Consider the following 18,137-nt stretch of genomic DNA (forward strand, 5'->3'; position numbering starts at 1 on the left):
CTGACTTATTAACACTGTTGAACATGCTGGCTTCTCATGCTTAACATGGTCAACTTGTTAAAAAAACTATTTGCACGTATGTGTAATGTTGAGACTCGTAATCAAAAGAAATAAAACAGACCAGATCAATAGATGTTTTCAACTTCTTTCTCTTTACTTCACACACTTCTTCTCCTCTTTTCCAACACATACAATTCTGTCTAACAGCCCCTAACGGACTGGTTCAGTATTGCAGTCCATGAACATAAATCATAGAACATAACAGTATGACGTAGTATTTCTTTGCACTCCAGAAAACGGATAGATTGTGGGGTCTCAGTGCTAAAAGATGCCGGACATGAATGTATTGTGTGCTCGTGCTGTAGTTACGACCCACTGCCTGCCTCCAGCAGCTCATGTTTTTCCCGGAAATAAACGTACAGATGTATCTCCCTTTTATTCATTTTATCAAACTAAATCCTCTTCGAAGATACTACGTATGCACTACTACTGTATAGGTTCTGTGGCAGAAACTGTGTGTGTTACCTGATCTTTAAGCACCCTTTTCTGAAAACAACATTTCTGAACACAGAACGCTTAACAACATAATTCTTATCATGCTAATCCAAAATAAATGATTTACATAACTTAGATTATATAACACTGACTGATAATGAATCACATTTTCATTATATTGGAAAACATAGTTCAAAGCTGAGTCTCACCAAGAATGGATGTGTGGATAAACTCTAGTACATTTTGTTCTTTTGCTCCTTCTCATTGTAAATTTCTGTGCATGGAATTTATTTTACCTGCCTCTGTTCTGTTCTTGTTCTATTTCAGGTGATTTCCTAACACCACAAATAGTATCCAACCTATAAAAAACAGGGGGACAACAGTTGATCTTGTTTTCTAAACAGAGATTTGTAATGAATAGTCAGAAAAAGACAAAGTGCTTCTAAAATTAGACCCAGTCCCAGTTGTGGCCTCTAACACATGCAGACGTGGAATGTGTTGCAGTATAATTGAGATCCAGGTCTCTGAGAATGTTTACACCGTCCTTAGAAGAATGTGAGCGTGTCTTGAGGATTAACACCCAGGCTTGTAAAATGAAAAGTATGTCCAAAAATAGTATGTGCAAAGGATAATTCACAATAAGCCAGTCTACATCAGATATAATTTAAATGTAGTTAAAAATGTTTAACTATAAAAATATTTTTAGTTATTTCAGAGTTTTTGGTGTGAGCAAGGCTTTATGAATGAAGTATCAAATTTATAAACACTTTTATTCTACACTAGATTCATTGTAAGTCAAAGTAAGATTTTTTTCTAGGCTAGTGTGCACTCTTATAAGATAGCAGCCTTGGCCCTGTCTCATAACTAGTTACTAGCACAAACACAGATTGATCATGTCTCGTGTTCTAGCTTAGAGCTATGATTGATCTCATCTAGCACTTTCAATTGACATTTTACATCATGTGTCAGTGACAGAGAGCCTAGATACAGTATTGAGGCTGCGTTAACCCCTGAGCATGACACTGGTTTTGAATCGACTATTACATTTTATTGTATAACCTCAACTCATCACGGAGGAGCTCGAACCAAACAATAAACATGGTTCCAACAATTTGGGTTATGGGTTGAGTGCTTTAACCTTTACCACATTTAATAGGAACGATTTTAATTGCACACAAATGTCTCTTCTGGCATGAAACCTGACTAGATTCTATTTGAAATTCTTCTAAATGACCTAATAAAAGAAAACAATATAAACTCCTCTGTTTATGTTTTATTTTTTAACTTGATCATAATAATAATAATGTGTCTTGCTTGTGCATTTCAATACGTGTACAGGAACCTTCAATTGCCAATAAAACATCCTTGTGAGGAGACAAGATTTCTCAATTTCTCACAATTACTTTTGTGTTCCCTCACATCAGGAACTGGACGTTATATCACAATAAGATTTGCGGTACTTACAATTTACAATACTTTTTTATCATATTGTTAAGCTGATAACATGCAACTTATATTAATGCAACTAAGTCACTTTGAAGACACTTTGAAATAAGAATCTGCCAAATGTTTAAATGTAAAATACCGTCGATAAAATTTGACAAAATCTCCAAAATACCAATATTGCAGCATTATCCAATTAGTATCCTCATCACACAAAGTCATCCTAAGCAACTTCTAGTGTCTAAGTGTCTAAGCAACTTCTATTGTTCACAGGATATAGTAAAGATTTTAGACACATGAACTCAAAGAAAATGAATAGGCCACATTCTTCCTTAAAGCTATAGTAATTCTTCAAAACTATTTTTTGTTCTGCAGTCTAAAGTCATTCAGGTTTGGAAGGGGTGAGTACATTTTGAGTTAAACTGCCCTTTAACATCTACAATTAGGATGACTGAAGATATAGATCTTCATAATTTGCATAAACTTTGTGTTATAAATGTATAGGTTAAAACCAAGTGTTTTAAAGAATCTACTGTAGTGTTGTCCCATTATGCCCTCTAGTGGAATTTATTTGCATACAATTTTGAGTCGGCTGACAAACAAAAAACAGAGAAATTATCTTTATGTTTTTCTCATGAATTATCAATAAGTAACTTCTATAGTAGTTTCTATTATCCACATGACAGTATTGTCGTTCATGCCCACTACACCGACAAGTGTTTTGCTATACCTGGAAGCACAGCTCCGTGAGGGTATGCATTTGACATCACCGCACACAAAAGCCAAACAAGTCACGCCCACTGAGTGGCAGCAACATGGCCGTTTCTCAATGTACGTTCTTCAGCGGTCTTGTGTCCTTGTGTTCTCACTCTATGTAATAAATAACCGTTATGATTCAATACTCAAGAACAGAGAAAACATGAAAGTTCCCTGGATGTGTTCTCGATATCTAGGATGGATGGAATGCAGCCTGGCACGCATGGGAATCCGCTTGAAATCACAGAAGAAGAATATAACAGGAAAAAGGTGTGCGGATTGATTGTACATTGTTTGTAATCATCTGCTCTTCCCTTTTTATTCACAAATTGTGCAAAATGTGTCTATCATGGGCAACGAAAAGAAGATTTTTACATACGTAGACATTAAGCTGTGTATAAAACTGTTTATAAAATGTTTTACTTTGCTTTTTATTTGTGGAATTGAGAATGTGCAAGCAGTTGCAGATGTTATGTATAATGAAAAATGCATAATGCATTATATGTAACAAAGTTACTTTGAATGTTTCATTTAACAACAACAACAATAAACCATTTCAATGTCGCACACAAATTGTAAACCATATTTGCCTTACAAATACAATTATGACATGGAAATCATGCTTAATGTACAGATGACAGTTGGTCCTTCTGGCCAATAACAATTGTTCCAGTTCACTTTGTGTAAATGAAACAGCCATTAAACTGAAATTATGTTTTCTGAGGTCCATTTATTTATTTTGATTTATCATGTTTGTTTGAATTTTGTGGTACAAAACGTTTTCCAATGTCTCTCTTGATATCTAAACGAATCACATTTAGTGCTATTTTTGATTAAGACGTGCAGTAAACGTGAGCACACTGTTTAAAATTACTTTTAAAGTTTGACTGTACATGTCTGCATTGCTTGCATACAGTAAGACATAATCAGCGGTTATAAACATTGACAAAAATAAATATAAAGGTAAAACATAATTATCATGGTAGATTAAAATAGCCCAATTGTGTAAACACTGCAGCTAAACAAGAAACATTTATTTTGCGGGCCTTTATTTTGGCAGCGTGACGTCATGCTCTAGACCAGGAACTACTTTCCTCCAGCGCTTGACACTGGTGATCGCCTGCTTGCGATGCCCTTGTTAGCCATGAAGCTAACCTAAGTGTCCCATTTGGAAAGATGAATAGAATTTTATATTGAAAATAAATCATATAGACACTTATATTTGCTGTTAAGTTGCTCATAGCAGTATGTTACGAGCCGGAAGTGCAGTGCCCTGGTAAGTAGAACAGCTGAATTGTCAGCTGCATCTCAATACTAATTTTAACGGACATACAGAAGACTGGTGACTATGGATATGTAGATATCAAATGACGTCTCTACATACAGTACACTGTATTTGTAAACTATATTTCTATTACATGGAAGCGTTGAGTCAGCGTGTCGGTTAACTTGATTTGAACTGACACGCTGACAGTGACAGGTTACACATGCTGCTGCTGCACCGAATAGACAGACACCACCCAGTCTTTTAAAACTAAAATCACTTTTGGATAAATATATGTTGCTTGAGAAATATCAATTCTTCTTAGATGAATTTTCAGGCCACTAGCAGTCTATTAAAATGGTTGTCAAGATTGGATCTTAGTAGCATGTGATCTGTATATGAAATATGCCTGGCCTTTAGTTTTGTCTATAAACATATCTTACTTTATTACTTATTATTACATTTGACTATTGCAAATGATATTTTCAAGATATTTAATGTAACATCTTATAGAACCAGGAGTGTATAAATGTTGCAGGATGATCACGATACTCCATGTCTTTTCTCCGCAGCATGGCCTGCAGGAATCTGCTTCCTTCCAGAATGGGGGTAAAGTTTCGAATACCGCTGCAGAAACTACACCCATTGTCCCGTGCCATCCACCACCGCTACACTGCTAACAACAATCCACAGAGACCCCCTCACTGCTTAGCAGCTCGACATTACACATCTCTCTCTAGGCTCCCCATGCGCCCTCCCAAGTCCCGTTCAGGAGGCCACGGCTATCAACAGCATCGGACCTTCTGGGTGGTCCGTCTTGCTTCCAAACTGCTGAAATTGAGGTACATCTTGCTGGGTTCAGCAGTTGGAGGAGGATATACAGCAAAAAAGGTATGTTAAACTATCAGGTTGTGTTGCATTAATAACTTCTCATGCACATTCTGAGTTAACAATGCGTAGTCCTTGTCTTAAATAAACTTGGTTGTTAACGGTATGCTACCTGGTTGTAAACACTTGCAAATTCGCAAAGCAGAATGCAGTTTTGGTTGTTATTGTCATCTTTGACTTTGTCTTGTCTTACACCATAAAAAGCATATGGTAAATTTGCCGGGCTTTTTTTGTTGATATTTTTTGTATTTAATTGTATGATTACCTCTCAAAGTGACGAATACCTAAAATCAAAAATACGCTTAAGACTGATACAATGGACATAATTTGTATTATTGGCAAATAAAAGTGTTTCTGTTTTATTCCTTGTAGACATACGACGAATGGAAGGATATGTTTCCCGATATGAGCGAATACACATGGATTGTGCCAGACTTTGTTTGGGAGTTGAGTGAAAATTTTGACTTAGGTAGGTGACCTGGGAAATCCACATTTTGATTTAACTCATTCAACAATATTACCAACGTCATCACTGTGCACATATGCAAAAGTCACATTGTAGAATTTGCAACATAGTACGAAACACATACAGTATCAGTCTATATGTGACCCAATACCACAAAATCACAATGTATACATCATCTGAAAGCTGAATAAATAAGCTTACTATTAATGTATGTTAGGATAGGACAATATTTGGCCGAGATGCAACTATTTGAAAATCTGGAATCTGAGGCTGCAATATTATTGCCTTTAAAGTTTGTCTATTAGAGGCGCTGTAGCAGGCCGTTGTTAAGAAGAAACTGGTTTGTTTTAACACTCTCTATAGGCTCATGACATTTTGGAGAGTAGATGACTCTGAAAGTTGACATTCTAAGCTTTACATAGATACCAAACTTGAGTGGTTACTTCCCAAAGAGCAGGCATCAGCGGCGAAGGTTGTAGGCATGTTTCCGGCCATTTTGATTCATGATTTTGCTGCATCCACTCACAAAAATTAAGTTTTATATATTTATACAAAAGATCTTCCAGGAACATAAACTTTACTTAATTTCTAAAGAATTTTTGTCATTAAAGAAATGGCATACAATGTATTTTTGGCTATTGCTACAGATATACCTGTGCTACTTATGACTGGTTTTGTGGTCCAGGGTCACATATAGTATATTGTTTTGGAAAAGGAAAACTAGCATTATATTTAAATTGCCTGAATTAACTGAGATTGGTTATTTGATACACTGAGGTTATTAATATTTATGTATTGAGTAAAAGTTTGCTGCTGTCATCCTATAGCTGTATGAGAAATGCAAGGCCCAAGTTATAACTTTAAAAACAGGGCCTTTTCCCACTAAGATGAATCTCTCTACAAAATCGCCAGATGGATGTAGAATTTATTCTCAAATATACAGCTCATCTGTATTTTTCCATATCACAATAAATATAGCAGAAAAAAAACACTTTTTCCAATATTGTGCTTGTGTAGCCGTGAACAGCATCTATATATTGTATAGAAATTGTTTGGTGTTGTTGGTGTTTTGTGTAAAAGCCAATTTATTTTGGATTTCAGGTTGCACCATTTTTATGTCAATGTTATTTTCTGTTCCTGAATATAGACAAGCTTGCCAGTGCTTTGCCTGAAATGGAAGAGATTGCCAAACTTCTGCCTGACATGGAAAAGATTGGCGAAAACTTCACCTTCTTGAAAAGCCTTCTCTCCAGTGGTGAGCAAAGATATTAATGACACCCGAAAATCATAATTCAATCATACCATCTGAAAAATCAAGGAGCAAGAAAGTTTCTTCAGATTGTATTGTACATAGGGGATTAATGTAAACATTATGTAAATCTAAATTGCCATTAAACCAGTTTATATTTAAATAATGTATTAAGTTTAAATGCTTCTGAATATTTTTTTCCAATTCTACATTAACTTTTGAGAATTGTTTACAATTTTGATCGTTTCATGTTTCAAATGTCGACATTTGATTATTATCTGCCTGATCATATTATCCTACTGCAGTGTTAAATTTCTTTAAAAAAACATACATTTAAGTATTTAGTTACATTTAAACTCAATTATTTAGAATTCCAAATTAATATTCAGCATATCCATGGGATCCATGGGAATTCTGTTTTAAAATGTATGTTAAAATTGCTTGATAATCATATCAAACTCACAGGTGTCTGCATAATCACCATCTACCTCATGCATCTGATGCCTGTAGTAATAATTTTAAAAACTGCTTATTTCCATTCATATATTTTCCAGTATTCAGCACTGACTCATCTGTTAGGGCCCAATCTAACGTAAAACAAAATTACCTCTCCACTTTTTTCTACTGTTTTGATTTATTTTATTTTCATATCATATGTTCCTCTTGTTTCCCCTCCTCCCCTACCTCCACGTTCTTCACAGGTTTGGGTAGTGAAGTCAATGGAGCTTCTGGTCTGCGTCTGTTATTAGGTGTGTAAATATCTACCCCTTGCGCTGCTGTACTGATGCCACCCTCGGCCCTAAATGGGTGTGCGACTGTGAGGATGGACAGATCAAAACCTGTCTGTCCAGCAACCTGACAGATTTGCAAGCCATTGTTGGCTTATTATTTCATATTTCTTCTAAAAAAATTTGAGGAAAACAAGCTGATAACCGATTAATTGCACGGATAAAAGCAACTGCATCTATTAATGTTGATTTTTACTGAAACAATTACTAATATTCTACATAAATATGCAAATTAATTGGCAAAACCGATGCTCTGGTTGATCTCTATAAGAAACTGTTGAACATATATTTGCGTAAGAATTAAACATTAATTTGTGATAATTTTTATTTTTCATATTCTCACTAGACACAAAAAACAACAGAAATTTCGACCTTATTCTAGACACAAATATATTAAGTGGAATTCAGATGCAAATAAGCATCAGAACAGTCTGTCAATCTTAGATGCATTTGCAGTTACAGATGCAGTTATTAACACTAACAATATCTGTGTTATTGCTCAGATTGTATTTGTATTGCCACTTGGTCCCTTGACTTCACCTTTCTTGTCTCCAAGGGTTTTGTGGGCCATATTCACTATGTGTATCTCTCAACTTACCATCAGATTTTCTTATTTCTTCTGTGTGAATGAACTTCTTATAACTCAATAGCTTTGAAAAGTATTAAACAGCTGATCTTTAAATGTGTATATTTCCTAGTCATCTTAAACTATCATGAATGATCGCGTAGAACAGTATATAGAGCTTTTAACTGTATGTACACTTCCAGTTCAAAATTTTAGGGGCACCTATTCACTTGCGGTGTAACAGTAGCTCATAATTCAACACAATACAAGATACTGGGTTTATGATACAATATTACAACAACAATATTTTGAACGAAATATACAAAAAGTATTTATTGTTATTTATTTCCAAAACATTGACAATTCTCAATTTGATTTTTGTTGTACATACAACTTTTTATAGAATTGACAACATTAAAAGTTGAACCTTGAATTTAAGGTTAAAACTAACCTTGAACCTAATAAAAATGTTATATGTCTATCACTGAATGATACAATTGTATTAAAAGTAATAATACAAATTAGAATTTTCAATGCAGAAGTTGCAAAAATGTACTCTTTAATCAACCCACTTTTTAAGGTATCACAGTAAGATCTATGCTTATTTTGTTTCTTTATTATTCAATCCAGCATTTTTGGACAATAATCTTTTTGTTTTTTAATAAAATAAACTAATTTGTTGACACAAGTGATGTGTTTGGATACAAGGCAAGTGACCCTAAACGTTTGACTGGTAGTGTAATATACAGAATTTGTGTTCATGTTTGTAATTGCACACATAATAAATGCACACATTTTTATGTAATATATACAAACATACTGCACACTCCATGCCAAAACATGTGACGTTTACAAGTACCGTGTCTGTGTACATGCGTGCCATTATGCTCTATAAAGTGAGTGCGTTTTATTGTTAAGCAACTTTTATTTTCCAAACCTTTGGCCTTCTTTGGGATATGGTGACTGTTTTTGCTTTACAATACTTTCAAAACTGTATACAGCATTGGCATTGTAGTTTTGGATCATCTCCTTCATGTGTTCTACTTTCATGCCAATTGTGTATGTTTAAAGGGTGCCTCATTTTCTTTAAACTGATGTGTTTTTCCACAGAAACCACAGGTGATTCAGCCCTGAGAGCACCAGATATTCCACCAGCATCTGCAACTATGTCTGACAGTAGCGATAAACAGTTCAAAAAGGTAAATAATATGATTTCAGTGTCAAAACTCAAGGTTTAAGCATGACTTTAGTATGACATTCTAATCATTTTGAGTTTGCTCATTTATGTTATAACATGTTATAATAGAAAAAAGGATTTCATTATTTTACTTTGTCAGCGTTTTTCGCCTAGCTATTTTGCTTGGGCTTTTTCAACATGAGCTGTTTTTTTAGTACAGCACACCATCTTGCGCTTACTGTCACGCTTTCGGTAGTGCTGCTAAATACTGATTCTTGTGAAGTAGCTGATAGGGCTGTGATGGTGGCCGTGACAACCACACCACCGCAATGGTAAAGTGCAATGGCGGTGGTGACAAATATTTGTTATTTGTAGCCTTTCAGTTGTGGATGGGTTGTATTTAAAAGATTTTACATTAACACAGAAATTATCTGCATGTCAAAACCCAGGTTATTCTGCGGGTTCTGCAATGGATCTTGAATAGTTACATAAATTCAAGATCGGCTATGATCCGCTTGCTTGGTGTCGGAGCGCATGCAGTTTGCCGCGGTTGCGGAGAGACATCTATTAATTTGTGCTCTGAGCATATCTTCTGAACGCACATTTAGTGCAGCTGTACACACCTTAATCTGGACAATGTTAACATGTAAGTTTCCCATCAACGAGTAGGAAAAAGTCACTTTTTTTATGGCAATCTGAACAGGAAAGCCAAGGTTTATTCAGTTTGTTTCAAATGGAATTGTTACGGACTGTAAGGGTTAATACGGGACTGACTGAAATTGTCACTGCAACTAGAGCTTTTTTATTTAATATTTAACATTCTTCTTTTAATTTTTAAGTTTTCATTATTTACTGATGTGTATTTAATTGTTACTGCTGTGTGCAGTTTCACTGACGGATTTGCGCATTAAACATGGAAAGATGTTTCATCCTCATTTATTTCATATATCATATTTCCAAAAGTATTTAAATAGGGTCTATATTTCTCTTCCACCCGTCATGTGGTTGCTACACGCAAATATAATAATATAAAAATGATTTGCATAAATAATGTATACTTCCCATCCACTGCATAACTACCACCGCTGTGGAAAAAAAACTGCCACCGTCAAAGCCCTAGGTCCCAACTAACTGATGTTAAAGTAACTGTATGCTTTATAAAGCTGTTCCCACCCAAACTTATCAAAACATATTACATTGCCAAAAGTATGTGGACACCCAAAACCATACTTGTATGTTCTTATTAAACATTTAAATCCTAACAATAAGGTTTAATTTGTACTTTGTCTCACTTACTGAATAGGCTTTGTAGTACATTTTGTAACATGTTGGATTTTGGTCTTATTTACACAAAATAGGGGGTAAGGGAGACCATCCTTTTTCACACTGGTTAGTTTCAGTGTCCATTTGGTGTGTAAAGTTACTTCAGCTGTCACAGAACAGCCTAAAACAAATATTGTCTACATACTTATGGTCATATTGTATACTTGTGATAGAAAAATGTACACAATAGAATCATTAGTTTGTTTGTGAGTGATGCTGTAGTTTGCAAATTTATTGTACCTCGTATTTTGTACATTTTTAAGATTTTTTATTAAAAACTCAATGAAATTCTCTCTCAATGCTAAGTAAAGCATTTGGCTGGTTTTGATATATGTGGATATATTTAACCTCTTGTTACAGAATTTTAGTTTTTGAATTGTTCATTTCTGTTGTTTTTCAGCGTATCGTCTGTGTAAAAGCTTTTCCCCTCCATAACCCCTCCATGCTGTATGTCTTCATGATCATTTCATGCTCTCAGAAACTGTTGCTTCTCTGAGAGCAAAAATGCAGTCTTTTATGTTTAATGTCAGTGTTTTATTTTACTTGATTCATCACTCGGGCAGTCCATGTCTGGTATATAAACTATTTATCTGCATCTGAAAATTTTCATATAAGCTTATAAACAGAGATGTAGTCCTGAACTGTTTTAAGCAGACGGGTTGTAGCAGCTATATTGGCAGTCTGAGCATATGAATTTCTTTCATATAAATGTGAAGTCGAATGATAAAATATGTGTACAGAATAGATGCGATAAATACAGGATGCAGGAGTTTAAAAGAAAGTAATCTTTTCTCTGTCTAGCTTTAGCAAGCTTTGCACTGCTATGCAGCTAAACTACTTTTTGTATATCAAATGCTTGCTTTCCCCATAGCTGTAGTTTTATATGATCCAATATATAAAAAATATCTCAAACATTGCCCTATTGCAAGTATAGCAACACTGACAATATTGACAATGTTTTCAATGAGCTTTACCAATATAAACATAAAAGACAACAATATAAGTGTAAATATGTACTGTTATTTGTAATTTCCTCTGATGTTTCCATTAAAATGGCCCTCGCCTTCTATTGGCCATGTCAAGAGAAATTACTTAAAACGAGGTGGACCGCTATCCAGTAGCTCCGCCTACATCCTCCTGTTGGTTGGCAAGCAGGTTGATTGACTGCCCCTCTTTGTCACTGTACCGTCCCTCAGCAGGGGCTGCTCAGCGAGCTCATTCTCATTCAGCAGCAGATCCAGCACCATGAGGAGGAGATGCGGCGGGCGGCGGCAGCAAATAACGCTCCGCCTCCGCCGCGTGAACCCCATCCCGGCCCGGCCCCGAACCCCAGCCCCTCGCAACCCAAACACAAGGTGAAGGTCCACGCCCCCACCACTCCACGTATGCCGTGACTCTCATGCCAGTCATCCACTGCCTCACATCTATTTTTTTACTTACAATTAAACATTTTCAACATAGTTTATCAAGATCTAGGTGAAATAACTTTATGGTGATGTATCTATGACTGGTTTTGAGAGTACTACAGCTGTGAAATACTGTAGTAACACATCGAATAAGTAGCCCCGCCCATCCAAGATCCTCGTAATTTCAATGATCATTCCAGACACCTTTAGGAATGAATTTGTAGAGAATGTACTGATAATAATTCAGTCTTTGAATTTGTACAGCTATACAATTTTCTTACAAAAATCCCAATTGCACGGTATATTCACGTATATATACTATAGACAATATCTATAAGATTATGAAACTATAATTTGAATGACAATGAAAACATGAATGATCTCTAATTCACACAGTGCAAATTTAATTTGAGCTAAATTACTAGTTTAAATGTTAGTGATATTCCTGCTCCCATTGTGAATCTGGGGAATACCCCTATACCTTTTTTTTATAAACTAAAACTCCACCTTATGTTTCTCTTCTGCAAACCCCATATACAGTCAGGTCCATAAATATTGGGACATCGACACAATTCTAATCTTTTTGGCTCTATACACCACCACAATGGATTTGAAATTAAACGAACAAGATGTGCTTTATCTGCAGACCTTTAGCTTTAATATGAGGGTATTTACATCCAAATCAGGTGAACGGTGTAGGAATTACAACAGTTTGTATATGTGCCTCCCACTTTTAAAGGGACCAAAAGTAATGGGACAATTGGCTGCTTAGCTGTTCCATGGGCAGGTGTGTGTTATTCCCTCACTCTCCCATTTACAAGGAGCAGATAAAAGATTCAGAGTTCATTTCAAGTGTGCTATTTGCATTTGGAAACTGTTGCTGTCAACTCTCAATATGACATCTAAAGAGCTGTCACTATCAGTGAAGCAAGCCATCATTAGGCTGAAAAAACATAACAAACCATCAGAGAGATAGCAAAAGCTTTAGGTGTGACCAAATCAACTGTTTGGAGAAAGAACGCACCGGTGAGCTCAGCAACACCAAAAGACCCGGAAGACCACGGAAAACAACTGTGGTGGATGACCGAATAATTATTTCCCTGGTGAAGAAAACACCCTTCTTAACAGTTGGCCAGATCAAGAACACTCTCCAGGAGGTTGGTGTATGTGTGTCAAAGTCAACAATCAAGAGAAGACTTCACCAGAGTAAATACAGAGGGTTTACCACAAGATGTAAACCATTGGTGAGCCTCAAAAACAGGAAGGCCAGATTAGAGTTTGCCAAACAACATCTAAAAAAGTCTTCACAGTTCTGGAACAACATCCTATGGACCGATGAGACCAAGATCAGCTTGTACCAGAGTGATGGGAAGAGAAGAGTATGGAGAAGGAAAGGAACTGCTAATGATCCAAAGCATACCACCTCATCAATGAAGCATTGTGGTGGTAGTGTCATGGCGTGGGCATGTATGGCTGCCAATGGAACTGGTTCTCTTGTATTTATTGATGATGTGACTGTTGACAAAAGCAGCAGGATGAATTCTGAAGTTTTTCTGCAATATTATCTGCTCATATTCAGCCAAATGCTTCAGAACTCATTGGATGGCACTTCACAGTGCAGATGGACAATGCAGCATACTGCGAAAGCAACCAAAGAGTTTTTTAAGAGAAATAAGTGGAATGTTATGCAATGGCTAAGTCAATCACCTGACCTGAATCCAATTGAGCATGCATTTCACTTGCTGAAGACAAAACTGAAGGGAAAATGCTCCAAGAACAAGCAGGAACTGAAGACAGTTGCAGTAGAGGCCTGGCAGAGCATCACCAGGGATGAAACCCAGTGTCTGGTGATGTCTATGCGTTCCAGACTTCAGGCTGTAATTGACTGCAAAGGATTTGCAACCAAGTATTCAAAAGTGAAAGTTTGATTTATGATTGTTAATCTGTCCCATTACTTTTGGTCCCTTAAAAAGTGGGAGGCACTTATACAAACTGTTGTAATTCCTACACCGTTCACCTGATTTGGATGTAAATACCCTCAAATTAAAGCTAAAAGTCTGCAGATAAAGCACATCTTGTTCGTTTAATTTCAAATCCATTGTGGTGGTGTATAGAGACAAAAAGATTAGAATTGTGTCGATGTCCCAATATTTATGGACCTGACTGTATGTACACAATCCCAGGAGTAAAAAAACAACTCATTGCATGGAGTGATGTACCATTTTGCTCTGGCTGTCGACCTGCAGAACTAACATGCCTAATACCAAAACCAATCACGTCTGTAAATTGACAGGATTACATCATTCATCAATAATTTACCTTGTTATCCATATGTATGTTTGTTTGTTTATGGGTTTGTCTCCTCTCCTGTAATAATTGTCATGTCATTTGTCTGGTAGTCTTCAGTGTGTAAGTGTGAACAAACAAATGATTCCGTCTTGCTGCATTTATTTGTAATCTATGGATTCTTCGCCAATCATCTTTTAAAGTGTGTTTGCAGTTTGATGATTTATATTAAGAATAAATGGTTGATTAAAAGGTTTGCAAATCCAGGATTTGAAGTTTTCTTGCTCTGACTTGCCTTTCCTCTTCTGGGATTTAAATGCATGAGATTTTGGTTTGTTTGTGAAATGGCTCTAACAGGGGGATGCTGGGAAGGTGATCACGGTCTTAGTCTGCTACATTTTTTCTTGTTTTCACAGACATCTGATAAAGAAAAAGTTGATCAGCTTCAAGAAGAGCTTGTTCGAACTCAGGTATTAACCCTCATGTGGTAATCTATTTCAGTTTTTATTGCAGTTTCTGTTAAATCTGTTCACTATTATTGTTAATTATTATATTACAGTTGAAGTATCAGCGGATGCTGGAACGTTTGGAGAAGGAGAATAAAGAACTGAGAAAAGTCGTATTGCAAAAAGATGACAAGGGTATTCACCAACGGAAAGTCAAGGTTTGATTTCAACATTGTTCATTTTGGATAGACATTCAAGAACCAAACTTACTACACTGTTTTTACGTTTTTTATCTGTTGTAATAAGGTTACAGAATGAACAGATCGATGAATCTGTGTTTCTTGCTCATTCTCCTATTTAGAAGTCTTTGATTGATATGTACTCCGAGGTCCTGGACATCCTTTCAGATTATGACTCCAACTACAACACCCAAGATCACCTGCCACGGGTCAGTCATCTTTTACTCCATGCCAGCTACTTGTGATTTCAGACACGCTATCTACATGAAAAACATATCAGTCCTACCTTCGTAATAGTTCGTTGTATCTTTGTTTGAATAGGTGGTGGTAGTTGGAGACCAGAGTGCTGGAAAGACCAGCGTGTTGGAGATGATAGCTCAGGCCAGGATCTTCCCAAGAGGGTCTGGAGAGATGATGACCAGGTCTCCCGTCAAGGTGAACTGAACAAAAGAGTCTCTTGGGGCCTGTTCACAAACGCTATTAACATCCATCTTGGGTGATCCGAGACACATTGTTCCTCACGCCTGATAGTAACAGATGTGTCCTGCGACCACTTATGACTGGATTTTGAAGAGAGGGTCTTGTCATATTATTTTCTCACTGTGTTACAGCTTGTTAGTTCGTGCTGATGTACTGCAAAAATCAGAAAACGGCTCGTTTCTCCTTAATACACTTGAATTTGAGTCTCAATCTGGGTCATTTTATTTTTTACTCTGGTATGGATTTGTATTTTGTTTGGCACTAGAGGTGAAATCTGCCTGTGTATGATGAAAAAGAACTGTACAATAGCTGTATGCATTTTATCCGTGTTATATCTGTGATGATATATATATTATAATTTTTTTTGTACATGCTTTAGGTGACATTAAGTGAAGGACCTCACCATGTCGCCATGTTCAAAGACAGCACCCGTGAGTTTGACCTTGGGAAAGAGGATGATGTAAGTCTAAATTTCATTTTCAGTCTTAGTATTTAGCTGTCAGCTCTATGGGATAATGCCTTTTTCTTTTCTTTCCTTCCTGTAGCTGGCAGCACTGAGGCATGAGATCGAGATCAGGATGAGGAAGAGCGTAAAGGATGGGCAGACGGTTAGCCCAGAGGTGAACTACATACTTATTGCTATTCCTACATTTATTAAAATGCATAACATGTTTTCGAAACTATAAACTCAAATATAAATAATAATGTCTTTGTTTTCTTTCTGTGTTAGACTATTTCTTTAAGCGTAAAGGGCCCAGGAATCCAGAGAATGGTGCTGGTTGACTTGCCAGGAGTCATCAGTGTAAGTTCTGCATATATTTTTACAGATTTTTTTTTCTGATTTTATGTTGGTTTTTTGTCACATGTAATGGAATTTTGTGCGTCTTTATAGTATTTTTCATTGCGATGCACATGTTTCTGATGAACTGTAAAACCCTTATTTCATATGTCACTTTTTATGTGTGTATAGACTGTTACATCAGGAATGGCCGCTGACACAAAAGAAACCATTTTTAGCATTAGCAAAGCTTACATGCAGAATCCAAATGCCATCATTCTCTGCATTCAAGGTGAGGGCTTTAACCATAATTGAAATGTTTATTATTAAATATGTGTAATTAAAAGTTGGAAACGGATCTTTGAAGGGATAGTCCATCCAAAAATGACTATTCTTGTTCCGTGGAACGCAAAGAAAGATATTTGGAAAAATGATAGGAATTTTCAGTTCTGGGACATTATCCACTACCACTGTAGAAAAAATATTGTATAATTTTTGTTCAGTTAAACACAACATGAGATATTTTGAAGAATTTAGAGAAACAAACAGTCCTGAAGCACCTTTGACTACCATCTCATTTTTTTCTACCTTGGTAGTCAATGATGTTCCAGAACTGAAGGTTCTTTCTCATCATAACATAGTCATTCATACAGGAATGAAATTAAATGTTTGGGTGAAATATCAATTTAAGGAAGACAGAAAATAGTGTATTTTATATTGTATAGTTCTCTCTTCTCTCTTTCAGATGGCTCAGTTGATGCAGAGCGTAGTATAGTCACGGATCTGGTCAGTCAAATGGACCCTCAGGGCAAAAGGACCATCTTTGTTCTCACCAAGGTTGACCTGGCAGAAAAGAACCTGGCCAGTCCAAGCAGAGTAAGACCTTTAAGATTTTTCAATCATAGGTGTTATTCTGTGTATTAGCCACTAGATGCCTCTAAAGCATTTCGTTTCTACACACACATAATTCTTTCTCCTCGTAGATTCAGCAAATAGTTGAAGGAAAATTATTCCCAATGAAGGCCTTGGGCTACTTCGCTGTGGTAACCGGCAAAGGTAAGCGTTGGATCTTTTGTGAAGAATTTCAATTTGTGCTTTTTGGATTCTTTTTAAAGCGGTTATGTTTCAGGCAGTAGTAATGAGAGCATAGACTCAATAAAGGACCATGAAGAGGACTTCTTCCAGAAGTCTAGACTGCTGAGGTAGGATTTATATGCAGATTTATACCTTAACTTCTGTATGATTGATAACGTAATGTTTTTATTGGTAAATCTCTATCCATTTTTGTAGGGAGGGCATGTTGAAAGCTCACCAGGTGACAACAAAGAACCTGAGTCTTGCTGTTTCAGACTGCTTCTGGAAGATGGTGAGAGAGTCCGTGGAACAACAAGCAGATGCTTTTAAAGGTAAGATTGGGACATTAACAGACATTAATGACATAGTTGAACATCTTCTTAATGCACTTGGAGGGGAACGAGGCTTGTAAAAAAATAATAATAAAGTTTCAAGATACGTGCAGACACAGCTTTTGGTCCTCTTTTATTTAAAATTCCTTAAAGGCAGGACGCATGATGTCTAGAGGGTACTAACTTTAGCCTGCTGGCACTGAAATCATGATCCCACCCTCCATGCGAATCACTTCCAAAGCCACGCCTCCTCCAAAACACACATAAAGAATTACAATCTAAACCAATACATTCTTTTCGAAGCATGTACATACCTGGCCAAAAGAAAGAGAGCAACCATGGTACTGTCGTTCATACCCTTTGCCTCCCGGACCTGTCTCCATCGTGTACAAGCTGCACCGATGTTAATTCGAGTTTTACCTCTTTCATGGTCCAGACGTTTTTTCGTTAATGCTTTTTCAAATAACGTCTTTCGTTTTTTATATTTCTAGTTAAGGGTTCCTCCGCCAAGTCGTGTTTTTGTTGCTACCCCGCCATTCTCTCTACGTTGAAACAGCGGACGCAAGCGCACTGTCGACATATGATGTCTGCGTGAACTGGGTGCGCAGTTGGATGCGAACTACGTTGGATGAATATGTAAACAGGACCAGTCGCAACCAATGTCTAGCGTCAAAACGTTCGG

General features: G+C 36.5%; 1 protein-coding gene across 4 annotated transcripts in view; it reads left to right on the plus strand.

The window, feature by feature from the left end:
• Nucleotides 1–3,755: 3,755 nt before the first annotated feature.
• opa1 (OPA1 mitochondrial dynamin like GTPase) overlaps nucleotides 3,756–18,137 on the plus strand; it is a 36,338-nt gene continuing 21,956 nt past the window's right edge. Inside the window, exons 1-19 of one of the 4 annotated variants that reach the window (XM_079460933.1) lie at nucleotides 3,771–3,970; nucleotides 4,531–4,849; nucleotides 5,219–5,315; nucleotides 6,460–6,567; nucleotides 7,263–7,310; nucleotides 9,025–9,113; nucleotides 11,611–11,769; nucleotides 14,523–14,576; nucleotides 14,666–14,770; nucleotides 14,914–15,000; nucleotides 15,113–15,226; nucleotides 15,651–15,731; nucleotides 15,817–15,891; nucleotides 16,002–16,073; nucleotides 16,242–16,341; nucleotides 16,795–16,925; nucleotides 17,033–17,105; nucleotides 17,179–17,251; nucleotides 17,340–17,455. In XM_079460933.1, the coding sequence (XP_079317059.1) occupies nucleotides 3,942–3,970; nucleotides 4,531–4,849; nucleotides 5,219–5,315; nucleotides 6,460–6,567; nucleotides 7,263–7,310; nucleotides 9,025–9,113; nucleotides 11,611–11,769; nucleotides 14,523–14,576; nucleotides 14,666–14,770; nucleotides 14,914–15,000; nucleotides 15,113–15,226; nucleotides 15,651–15,731; nucleotides 15,817–15,891; nucleotides 16,002–16,073; nucleotides 16,242–16,341; nucleotides 16,795–16,925; nucleotides 17,033–17,105; nucleotides 17,179–17,251; nucleotides 17,340–17,455 (1,930 nt within the window). In that variant the 5' untranslated portion in view covers nucleotides 3,771–3,941. Of the gene's footprint in view, nucleotides 3,971–4,530; nucleotides 4,850–5,218; nucleotides 5,316–6,459; nucleotides 6,568–7,262; nucleotides 7,311–9,024; nucleotides 9,114–11,610; nucleotides 11,770–14,522; nucleotides 14,577–14,665; nucleotides 14,771–14,913; nucleotides 15,001–15,112; nucleotides 15,227–15,650; nucleotides 15,732–15,816; nucleotides 15,892–16,001; nucleotides 16,074–16,241; nucleotides 16,342–16,794; nucleotides 16,926–17,032; nucleotides 17,106–17,178; nucleotides 17,252–17,339; nucleotides 17,456–18,137 lie in introns of all 4 variants that reach the window. The other 3 variants (XM_079460935.1, XM_079460934.1, XM_079460936.1) reach the window with 3 other exon arrangements.

Source organism: Barbatula barbatula (genome assembly GCF_947034865.1).
Source record: "Barbatula barbatula genome assembly, chromosome: 7".
NCBI lineage: Eukaryota > Metazoa > Chordata > Actinopteri > Cypriniformes > Nemacheilidae > Barbatula > Barbatula barbatula.